General features: G+C 45.1%; 1 protein-coding gene across 30 annotated transcripts in view; it reads right to left on the reverse strand.

The window, feature by feature from the left end:
• The window catches only part of Kalrn (kalirin RhoGEF kinase), a 582,551-nt gene that overhangs the window by 343,482 nt on the left and 226,521 nt on the right, over nucleotides 1-12,548 (reverse strand). For all 30 annotated transcript variants that reach the window (XM_060370291.1, XM_060370285.1, XM_060370286.1 and 27 more), the window contains exon 6: nucleotides 4,471-4,593. In XM_060370291.1, coding sequence (XP_060226274.1) covers nucleotides 4,471-4,593 — 123 coding nt within the window. The remainder of the gene's footprint in view (nucleotides 1-4,470; nucleotides 4,594-12,548) is intronic.

Consider the following 12,548-nt stretch of genomic DNA (forward strand, 5'->3'; position numbering starts at 1 on the left):
TCCTGTGAGGGCCTGTCTTAGGAAAAACCTTACGTGGAAGGCTACATGATTGTTCTATGTAGACCAGGCCCTGACTTAGTCCAGCTGCCCTTGGTCTCAGCAGAGAAGGCCACACTCAGGGGATGGAGAATTCACCAACAAAATTAAGGCAAAATTAAGAAATAGAAAGGCTGCAGAGAGCTCAGGCGACCTGGCTTTCTGAGGCAGTGTAGGGAAACAAAGGATATTTTCCTACTGAGTTTGGTAGGTGAGTCATTATTATTATTGATCAGAAGAACAGAATTCCCCTGTAAGACTTGAAAAAAAATCATGCAATAAGAGAAATCTAAAGATTAACCACTTTTGTCTTTTTTCTTCTGCTTTTGTTGGTGTATAGTATACATACTGTTTCTGATTTTCCTCCCAGGACTTATGCAGTTATGTTGTATGTACTAAACTAACCCCACATCCCCATGTTGAAGCTGTGGGCCCCAGCATCTAAGAATGCCATTTAGAAAGGCTGTTGTTCAGGAAGTAGTTAATTGAAAATGGAGCTATTAGTGTGGGGCCCTGACCAATCCAATCTGTGTCTTATAAAACCAAGAGATCAGGACACAGAGACACACAGACACACACAGGGACACACAGGAGTGTGTGCCCCCTCAAAGAAGACACTATGTGAGAGCACCCGAACAGAAACACCATGTTTGGGCAAGACACTGAGAGAGGCTCGGAGAACTCAGTCTCCTGGCACTTTGCTTTGTGTCCCCACAGCCAGTACTGTGAGGTACCACATTTCTGATCTTTTTGTTTTGTTGTGGCAGTGCTGGGAGGGTAGAATCCTGGACCTTGACCATGCTCTGCAAGTGCCCTACCTCGGAGGCACATCCCTAGTTTTTAAAATGTCTGACACTTAAGGCACACTGGTTGTAGTGTTTGCTATAAAATTCTTAGGCAACTAATACATTCAGTAGCTATTGCCTTGGCTGGAATTATATATTTAATCAGTATGTAAACAGTGGACATCAAGTAAAACATAAATGGGTAACTCATGAGTGGATGATTTCATATACAGTTTGATAGATCTAGGACTTAATGTACACCAGTTAATTTGGATGCTATTCAGGATTATCAGTGAGTGAACCATAGACTTGTCAAGCCAATGCTGATGGCTAATGAAAAAGGCACCTGATCCCCACTCCTGAATGCAGCCCTGCCTCTTCTATGCTTGTTGCAGTATTCCTTGCTCTGCGACATGAGACCATTGGTTTGTAATTACATATTTATTGGTGAGGTTATACAATTAACATCTGCCCCTCTTGTGTAACTCTGTGGGACACAGCCTTCTCCGTGTTTGTTTACCACAACAGGCCCCGTATCCAGCATGACGCCTGACTCTCAATTACTTGTTCTGTGATTTAAAAAAAAAAAAAATCAATCACGTTTGTGAGCTCTGAGATTGGAGACATTGAGTGTCGAGAGCTAGTACTGCATTGTTTCTCTTAAAAAAAATTTTTTTTAAAGTTTCCTGTATATGTTCCTCTGGGGAGGAGGAACCCACAAGCTTAGTTTTTACATGATAGGGCTCTCCGACCTTCCCCAAAACAAGAATCAGTGGTCTAATTCAGTATTAAAAACAAGATTAAACAATAAAGGACTCATCTGCAGCTTGAAATGGAATATGCTACAAAACCATTTATATGTACAGGTGTGTGTGTGTGTGTGTGTGTGTGATTTCCAAGAACAGAGACTGAAATGCCTCAATGAATTTGCAGAACCATCCATATTCCTGTCCCTTTCCCCCACTCTCCCTGAAGAACTGATCATTCCCGTAGTCATTGGATGGAGTAGTGAGTAGCTGCTGGCATTCATCTGTTTCTTGGCAGCATCATTCATCACTGAGGCCAGGGAAAAAGCCTGTAATTCTCTCCATTCACCTGTTTGGACCGCTGCCATCCCTCTTTGTAGGAAGCTCCTTTTAATAACAGACCTGTAAACTTCCCGGGAAACAAGGGCACTGAGCTGTGTTTAGGAAGCATGGATGCCCATGCAATTTGGCCACAGGATCCTGGGGTTCCCCTTCCCTTACCCAGCAGCCCAAGAGGAGATCCAGCCTAATAAGACTACAGATGCCTCGCCGCTGCTTGCTGCTGGCGCATTCCATGAGGAGCTAAGGGAGGCTGCAGACGGATTGCTTCACACTAATTGGCTATTGGTATTAAAAGCTTTCCTCTCCCAGTTCCAGAAGACGTTTCTCCTCAATGTTTCTTCCCACATTTTTGTCCTGAAAATGACTTACACAGTAAATTTGTCAGAGTAAAGGTTTTCAGTGTGCCATTAACTTGTAGTTAGCCACACTAGCTGGGGAGAGCAGTAGTGCAGGTAATTCAAAGCCAAAGGCGCTTTCTGTCTACCTTCCTAATGCATGGGCTCCAAGGAGGATGGTGGCAGCCTTACCTCCCTAATTATGTTTGTCTTTGTTGCTTATTAAAATGAGTCTGACTGCTGCCAGGCCAGGCAGTTGGGCGATGTGAAAATTCTGACACAGAATTTGTGAATGTCATCAGGGGAAATCCACAAGGCACACAGATAATCAGACTTGACTAGATTTGAGTTCACAGCCTAATCACCTGAGATCAATTACTTTGTCCCTGTGGGACTGAATCTGGGATGAGAAATAATTGTAGCTGGGAGGGAAGGAGTCTTTACATTTAGATGAGGACACAAGACTGTGTTGTGGCCCAAACACACAATCACACAATCATGTCGGTTTTCCTTCCTGGCTTCACAGCCTTGTGTTCTGCGTGGTCTTTCTGTGCAAACCTCACAGTGTCCATCTCCACCTAACAGCCGTTGATGGCTCCCTATACTTGTTATTATGGTGGTTCCCAATCAGCCTTACCCTCTCTGAGGCAACATGACCCTGCCCCCTTGAAGCTACTGCGATTGATGCTGGCCCCTGAAACATGCCTGAAAACTGGCCAGTGGAGCAGGAAGGGACATGTCACTTCTCACAGCCAGCTGTGTTTGGGTTCACACTTTGGCTCAACAACTGGCAGCCTCTGAGATGGTGGCTGCTCCTGACTGTCCCTAGTGCCTGTGATGAGCCTACTGTGTGCCAGGGAGCGAAGAATGTATGCCAGGAGCAAGAAACTCGACTCTTGCTTTCAGCCACTGAGGTTTTAAAGCCCTTAGTTAACTTAGCATATCTGGCGCTGCACAAACCAAGCTCCACTGTGACTGAGTTTCAGCTCTGCAAGCTGACAGCGAACAGCTAAAAGGTGTAAACATTTCTTCTTTAGCGTGTTTAGTCCACTACAAAGCATATTTAAAACATGTTGGTTGGTTGGCTGACTATGAAAATCTTGTCCCTATTGGCCCCTACCATCTTCTAGGTGTCTGGTTTTTTTCCCCCTACTCCCAGCTGCAAAGCTGCAGAATGGTAAGAGCACCTTAGGTTTTCCGATACACGGGAAATGGCAGAGCTGCTGGACCAACAGAGCCAAGGAGGAAGAGCTCAAAGGAGGATATCTTTGGTGGACACATTCTTAGCCCCATGAGTTCAAAATGTAAGAAGGTTTAAGGACAGAAAAGATTTCAAGAGGAAGCCTTGGAACAGTCACACAGACAACATAGTACCCTCAAACACAGGTTTCTGAGGGAACACGTCATCCAGATTAGACTTCCTCATCTACCACAACATCAGCATTTGCTGACGACTTACCACACTCCAAACAAATGGCTTTCTAATTAACCCATCAATTACCTAAGCGACTTTCTAAGATAGTTATGACTTCTATCTCATAGACGAAGGAGCTAAAACAAGCAGGTACCTTCCCGGGGGCCACATTGAGAGTAAATGGTCTTCTCTTACATCATACCTACTTGAACCCTCCCATCACGCATGCCCACTCCCACCGCACCCCACCCCTCCCTGAAAGCCACGTACTTCCAACTCCACAAACCACCATCCTCTGGAAACTTCTGCCTTCTAGACCAACATAAAACAATTCTTCTCCCTTCTCTCCAAATCAGCATTTAAATATTTGAAGGCAGCAATCATGTGTCCCATAGGGCTCTCCTTCTCACTATAAGCAGCCACAAGTCACTCAACACTTCCCAGTACACCATAGCTTGAGGCCCTTCTCCAACCCTGCTCAGTGACTCATACATGCTATGGACCAAAAAAATGTCAGTGAAGTCAGTGAAGTGGAACTAGTGACTCGCCTGCCTTTTTGGTCTTGTGCTGAGCTAATGCCTCCTATACCCCCAAGGACATTCCTTTCATAGCGTGAAGTGGAGTCATGATCTGCTATAGGAACAGCTGGGTGGCCCAGTGCCCTGCACAGGTCCCCACTCTAGCAAAGGGACTGAGGAAGTATCTGTATGGTCAGTGTCCCTTGTTCTAACTCATCTGCTCCACCCTCGTCTTCGTCCTGGTCCTTTCTTGTCCTGTCCCAGGGGCATGCTGAGAACGGCCTTTCCACTCACCATGGAGTTCATAGCAAAGTGATTGTGCTGTGTCTGGAGGTCTACTGCATGCTGGTAGCTGACTCCGATCTCCGTGTGGCTCTGAAGAAATAACTCCTTGTTGTGGCTTATCCAGTCAAACATCTAGAGGGGAGAAGGGACAGAGCGGTGAGAAAGGTCATTGGTCAAGCAGGACAAAACATTCAAAGCTACAGAAATAATAAAGCCCTCTGTCCGTTTCCCAGGTAGTCAGGGTGGCTACTGTCAGGTGGATAAAACAGTCTCCTTTCACAGGAGAATCCTCTTTTTATTTTTCTCCTTTTTGTTTGTTTGTTTGTTTGTTTTTTAAGCATAAAAATCTACAGGAAACTTTCTGAGCCTTGGGGAAAAGAGAAGATGAGGGAGAAAACTGAGGGGATGGGGTGGTGGTGTTTATTGTTCAAAGGTAACTACTGACCCTTTGTAAATCCTTTATCATGCCCCAGGAAGGTTCCACACCTGCTTTGAGGACAGGCACTGAGAGAGAAAGCTGAGAGGCCTCGCTCATTCATTTAGGTAGCCCTGTCTTCCCCAGGCGGCCCACATACAGAAGGGGACTGTTCAGAACCCCAATTCCAGGAAGGTCCTATCTCTTCAAGATGCCAGCTCTAAGAGAACCCTTTTTCCCAACCATTCAGTCTGTCTTGGAAACAATACAAGATGTTACAGAAATGGGAGGAAGTTTGCTAGAATCGTCTGGGGAACAGCTCTTTAGGTACAGTTTCTCTTCTTTGACACTGTCCCACATGTCACTGATCTTGCATTGCTGCAGTCATCTCTAAAAGCCAATGGAAAGGAAAGGGTAGAGTGTCAGGGCAGCTGCAGCAAAAGGTCAGAGGACCTGACTGAGCCGGATCTGAGCTCCATCTTGTTTCTGGACTTCTTGAGGACCTGAGGAGACAAGCCTCTCTATTTTTTTCACCCCAGTTTAAGTTAGGATTTGTGTAGTTTGCTGCCCAGAGCAGTCAGGTGAGACAGCTAGGAAGAGTGCGAGCAGCAGCCATGAAGAAGACTATTTGTCTTGGGCCAGGTGCTCCATGTTTACAAGCTCAGGTGTGTGGGTGTGTGTAGGGGAGTTACAGCCACTCCCAGGGTGCTGAGAGGACCACATGAGCCCTGAGACAGGGGCATGAAGGCTGCACCAGCTTTCCTGTGCTAGCTCTTCTCCTGACGCAGAAAAGTAAGCTTGCTTTTCCAGGCAAGTTCAACTAGTACGTATGGGGTACCTGCCAGGTCCAAGGCGACGGAGGGCCAAACAAGCCAAAAATGTGGTTCTTGAAATTAGGTAGCTTTTATAAAGTGTAGAAAGCTGATGTGGACGCAGACTCTGTTTGTTTGTTTTGAGAATGTATTTATTATGAGAATTTCATATATGAGTACAACACATTTTCCTTGTTAACATCCCTCTCTTCCCCTCCTACTTCTCCCATGTCTTCCCAACATCTTCTCCAAAATTCCTATCTTCTTCTAGAACTATTATTGTTTCATGCGTGTGTGTACATATATATATATATAGACATACTTACATATATACACATACATACATATTTATAACTTCAACCACAACTCTAAAGGCTGTGAATATGATAGAGGTTAATATGAGATGCTAACAGAGGACAAACAACACTACATTCCCCAGAAAGGAGGAGCCCAGAAGACAGGAACCAGGTTGGTGAAGGCCAGCAGGCTGCGTGACCCGGCCAAATGAGGGTGGTGATACAGGGTGGAAATTGGGGCACCACCGCATGTCATGCAGCTGGGAAGGCAGGTACACAGAGTGACCATGAAGAGCATGCGCTTTAGGGATGCGGACCACAGACCGGTAGCAAGGCGTGGGGAGGGTCCTGAGTTGTGCTAGAAAGTCCGAATGAGCCGTGGCAGCAGCTTGAGATGTGTACTAGGGAGAGCCAGCCAGGGGGCATACTTAGGGAGGTCGCACACTAACGCAGACCCAGGTGAGGGCCTGGAACAGCACTAGAATCAGAGAAGAAGGCAGGTCTGAGAACCACTTTGGGCAGGCCCTCCCAAGGATGCATTACCACTCAGAGAGGAGAGGGTGAGAAAGAGCTAGAGAGACCAGCCATGGATGGCATACTGGTCCCTGCAATCTCGAGTACTGCCATGGGTGCTGTTGAAGGATGAGGATAAGAAACCGAGGCTGTGCAGAAATAGCGGGCTATATTTAGCATGTCCTGTATTTGAGAGGTATAGGGGAATTTCAAGCAGGTATATCCTGTGGGCAACTAGATCTGTGTGTCTGGGGGTCTAGAGAGAGACATCAGGGCTGTAACTCAGGCCTGAACATGAAGAACATTAGCTTGTAATCTGCAGACCCTCCCACCAGAAGTACTCAAGTAGCAGAGGGTTTATTTCAGATGGGGGGCTCCTAGGCAGGCTGAGTCGCCATCTGTGTTGTGCCGACTGAGTCTATCAGCCTTAGCCAGCCCCACAGTGCAGGCAACTGACCAGAGTGCCTCCAACCGCTAGTTATCATAAAGAATGAAAGGAAAAGGAAGAAAAGTGCTAGAGCTTAGAGGATTCTGTTTTGTTTTGTTTTGTTTTGTTTTTTATCCTTAAAATTCTTCCTCCAAACCTCATTTGGAAATAATTTCTCATCCCCTTCCTTATTCACAGCAGAATTAATGAAGTCAATGAACATTTGAAATGGCTGAAGTTTTCGGAACTTGTGAGGACAGCATTCACCCTGTGTCCTTTCTTGGCTATCTCAGCAGCCCAGAGGTGACCTTGTACTTTCTGTTGAATAACTTATTTAGATACATACAAATAGGCAGATGAGGTAGGTGCAGCATCACAGTGATTACACTGCTGGGCGCCAGGTCCCTGCTGGGCTGGAGAGAGAGGAGAGCTGGACACAGGCCAAGCAAGGTGGAGAGCAAAGTGAGGTTAAGAGGCAAGAAACAGCATGTTCTAGGAACTAGATGATGGACTCATGTAAATACATGTTCTGACTCGTAAAAGTTTAAAAAAATTTGGTTGGAACACGTATATAACTTATTATATAATACATTACATCATGTATTCTGATCTATAATATATTACATAATCTGATTTGCAAGGGATAGTGATTCCTAGAATGGGAAGTGAGCATCCCGGCTTAAATGGTTTTTGAAGCCCATAAAAACCATACTTTTTCCATTCAAAAAATAGTTAGTTTCATGGGATCTTCTGAGTTAGAATGTATGTTCATTGCCATTGCTCATATTTCTAGCGACTGAACCAAGGAATGTAGTAAGAAAACTGGCCGTGTTTTATAGCCAGAGAAAAGCGGCTCCTTAGTCTCGGCCACCACATTTCTCAGGTAATTTCAAGTTCAAGGTCAAATGTCCAATTGCATGCATTGCATGTGTCTTATTGTGCCCTCAAACACTGTCACATGGGTGCTACCATCATGTAACAGAGCAGGCTCAGAAAAGTGAAGCCAAATTCTAGAAATCATTACCCTGCCCTGTACATTTACTGAGTAACTGTTAGCCAGGCTCTGAGAGGCTGCAAACGCCATGAAAAAAAAAAAAAAAAAAAAAAAAAAAAAAAAGCCAAGGAAAGGTGCTTGGAGCCATTTGTTTGCCAATACCCAGGTATCACCTCCCTATGGCCACACCATCGGGAAGGATCACAGATGCCTGGGGATATCTGCTTGAACAGTAGTACATCTCTCAATAAATGCTCGAAGGAATAAAGGAAGGAGAAGAATAAAGAAAGGAGGGAAGGAGGAAGGGAGCAGGAGAGAGAGGAAGGATGGCAGTCAGCCATGGTCTAGGGTTGTTAATGTCTAGAAAAGAAAAACCTTCCTAAGTTATTCTAGCCTCAAGCCAGGACCATTTATAATTTGATCCATTTGAATCTGGCTATGTGGAAGACACTTGAGCCAGACTGACCTAAAGATGTAAAGGAGGAAAAAGGAAAAAGAAAGTATCTCTGCAGTAGCTTTGGATTTTTTATATCCCTCACCTCTACTTTTTGAAAAACTACAAATGTTACATTCAACAAAGTATAATATAAATACAACAAAAATCCTCCCAGGAGGAAGGGTCATGTCTAAATAATACAATTATCTCTCAGTCTGAAGACTACACAGTTTTCTTTGTCTTATTAAGAAAGATGTTATATGGAAGCTACTTGAGTTTTTGTTTTGTTTTGTTTTAACTAGGCTAAGTAATTTTTTATGCTAGCTAACTTCAGTAAAAATACACAAATCTGGTTCTCCATAAATAGTCAATGTTAAAAAGAATCTATTTAAATGCAAATTAGAAAAATAAACACAAGACTTTCCATTTTTTAAAAGATGGGGGGAGCTAAGAGGTTATTATTGTTCTGTTCTGTTTTTAATGAAGCATAACTATTTCATAGAGTAGGGATATTAAGTAAAAACCTGTTTATTTTTCTTCATTTAGCAAAAGCAATTGATGTCATCTTCTAACTTTCAAACCACCTGACTATTGTTGGTGTTGTACACTCTCTAATTATAGATTACGTTACAAAATAAGACACCCTCAGCCTGGATGAGCTGATTAAAAAGAACAAAAAATAGCCAGTGGGTTTCCTTTGGCGGGGTATGCAAGTCCTAGTACATTCAGGGATGCAGCCTCATCCCTGCAATGATTCATCCGGGAAAGCTGCGCCCTGTGAGGCTCGACAGCCTCCGGTGGGTACATCTCCGTAGGTCTGGGAAACAAGCCTCAGGTCAATTTTATTATAAAATAAAATCTTGCACTACAGTACACAGAGCAGAGAATACAAATTACAGGCTGCTGCATGAACTCTGCCAAGTTGCATCAAGGGTCTGAACCTCAGCTGTGTGTGTGTGTGTGTGTGTGTGTGTGTGTGTGTGTGTGTTTAATCTGTAAAATAGGAATACCAATTTATACTACTTAAATCTTAGGCTACCGGGGACACTCAAATAAAATGATGGGTTGGAAAAGCCTGGTTGAAAGCTGTATACATGTGGACTTGTCGTTGTTGCAAGACAGAGTTTTTCTGTGTAGCCCTGGCTGTCCTGGAGCTCAACCACGGAGACCAACGTGGCCTGGAACTCACAGAGACCCACCTGCCTCTGCCTCCCAGAGTGCTGGGATCAAAGGCACGTGCCCCCACCGCTCGACTACGTATGGATTTTTGAATTCACATAATGAGTACACTCTAACCTACTCCCCAAATATTTTCACTTAAAACAAAACAACAGGTGAAAGGCCTGGGCGTAAAGCTGCAAGTTCATGCCGCAAAGCCACCGTGGGCTAGTGGGACCTACACCTGCAGTTCATACATGTACAAAACACGCATAACCCACCCATCCGAGAAACACTCATAGAGCAGCCGCAGGCCTCTTCAGAGAGCAGCCCAGCGGCACCAGCCTCTACTCGGGCAGGGACCCTGTGGGTGTGTCTGTCTACACAAGACTCAGAGCCCCTCCGCCAACATACTGGGAATCTAGTGTCTTTCTACTGCCCTACAAGGCCTGACCACAGAGACAGTATTTTAAGGCCAAGACCTGTGCCTCATCTAATCTCCCTGTCTCCTACCTCGAAAGGAAGCATCCAAATCCCCACTTCCCCGACCTCCCTGCCACAGCCTTGCTCCTTTACTATAGAGTCTGACTCCCTTCAGTCTGTAGCCATTTTTTTTCCCCACTCAGGAGAGATGCCTATTAAAACACCATTTTTTCCCCTTGTCATCCTTTTCGGAATTAGTTTATCTTGGATATAGAAATAGCTCAACACGCATTTTCTGAGCACAAGCCATGGATTTGACTCTAAAATAAGGTGGCAGAGGGATCTCAGATAGGAGATGTGAGGCTCCACAGGCACACGCACACGGGAACCAGGCAGATCCCCTGACTTCACCATTCTGCTTTCCCAGAGACTGCCCCAGGGCCACACGCTCTTGTGCAAACAGAAAACGCAGTCCTTATGTGTGTGTTCTTGCTCAGGGTTCTTAAGATCCTTCAACCCTGGCTTTCTATTGTCCACTCTCCTGGGATTAAGCCTCCTGATTATCTAACGAGAGAAGGAGCAAGTAGAGGATGAGGTAGGAGGAGGGAGGGAGGCAAAGAGGGAAGAGAGAGAATATTAAGGACCCCAAAATGTGGACCTAGTTTCTAGGCTTCAAGAACTCCCCCTGTGGTCAGTGTAGTCAGTCACCTTTCCTGTACTGATTCCTTTATCCAATCCTCCAGACTAGGAGTGTGTGGGGGTGGGGAGGCGGTTTGGGTGATCACTGAAGAGAACATCATTAAACCATCATTACACTGATCTTGACGGAGGCAGAGACGCAGCCTGACAGGCTGTCGTGGTGATAAACGTCTATTGAAGGTGTCCTTAGCCCTGCCTGTTTTCCATTATGCTGGTGGCATGGCTGCCTACAGACGGTCACCTATGGCATAAAGGAAGCTGCTTTCCCCTTGTCATAAGCCCTGTCTGCTCCAGGGAGGAGAGCCCAGCTGGCTATCTAGGGGACAGCATCTCTGTTTGTTCATTAATCAGCCAGGATGCCAGTGTTACCAATCGGGTTATGTCTGCAGATGTCCTGTTGATCCCATGGCACATTTCCCTCAACTCCAAATCCATAAACCTTAGCACCCAGGTCCAACAACATCACTGCTGTTCGCAATTGAAACAGTCCTGGTTTCTCTATAACACAAACAAATGTCCACTGTGAGAAAAATTCTTTCCTTCTTCTGCATAGTAATCTAACCTCCAGCTAGCACCCGTTTCCATGACAACAAATAAAGATGCTTCAAGCCAGCATGTTATTGAATCTTGGTGAAACGTGAAGATACTCCCTGACTGAAAAGCTGCACCTGGATTGGGAATAACTGCAAAAGAACAGCATATGTATTAAGGTGGACACCAAACCTTGGGTCTCCTTGAATGTGGTGACTTTTGTAAGGAACGTGTTTTTCGCAGTTCTGTCAAGTGTTACAAGATATCTGAGTTCCCGTGGGGCACTGAGTTAGTGAGCGTGTCCACACTTGCAGTTGTCAGGGCTGAACCTATCTCCCCGTTCTTGAGCCGGGCGGCTGGACCGGGTTTCTGAAAGGATTGCCTGGTGGCAAGCGACACTTCTCATCTTATGCCATTCTTAGTAGATCAGAGCCATGAGTTTATGAGTCGGAATGTTTGGAAGAGACTAAGGCTCCCTGGGCAGCTGTTAAGCTGCATTGTTAAAGCCAGAATAAGTTGACAATAGTACAATACTTTCTCCTCATCTTCTGGTTCTCTGGCCCTCTTTCTCACTTTCGATTTTGCCACATAACAGCAATAACAGTAGGAAAAATAGTCTCAACAGTTACTATTTTTTAAAAGCATTCTCTATGTGCTGGGTATTGTCCTAAGCATTTTACATATACTAATTTACTTAACCCTCCCAGTGATGTCCTCATTCTCTCTCCATTATTAATATCCAGGACCATCATCTCCATTTTACAGAAGAGAAAGGCTAAGGCTCGGAGGATTTAATGAACTGATCCAGAGGTGCACATCTACGTGACAGAAAAGAGTCAAATGTAAGAGGCTTAGTTTGTGTTTCTGCTCTTAACTTAGGTGCAGACAGCAAACAGTCTCACCCAGTGCCTCCTTCTCCTCCCAAGCTCTCAGAACTATGCTCCCTCCCCTCTGCTAACCTTGTTTCCCTCCCTCCGCTTCCTCCTTGAGTTCTTGCTGCTTGCTTGAGTCTGAACCCACAAAAGGAAAGTCAGGTGCCTCCTCCTTCCCAAGTCTGTATTACATCAGTTTATTTTCCTTGAAAATGGATGCGACGTGTCTGTTTTCCTGACATGACCTGGCTGGCCTTCTTTTCAGCCGCAGGCCATCTGCCTGGCTCCCCCTTCTTTCCTGGCACCCACTAGCAGATTGTTTTATGGAAAACAAGGTTTTCTTATACCCGAACTTTCTTTTCTCACGTTTCATACCTGGTCTCAGCATGATGGACATGAAGAAACATTCTAATTTTGGGAATTTGCCAAGTCCGCTGGCTTTTCCACAGTTGCCCTCCACTTCCCTGGCTGTCCTCTCATGGCTTCCTTTTGTATCCTTCAAACTTTTACT

This window comes from Meriones unguiculatus, chromosome 17 (assembly GCF_030254825.1).
Source record: "Meriones unguiculatus strain TT.TT164.6M chromosome 17, Bangor_MerUng_6.1, whole genome shotgun sequence".
NCBI classification, from domain to species: Eukaryota; Metazoa; Chordata; class Mammalia; order Rodentia; family Muridae; genus Meriones; species Meriones unguiculatus.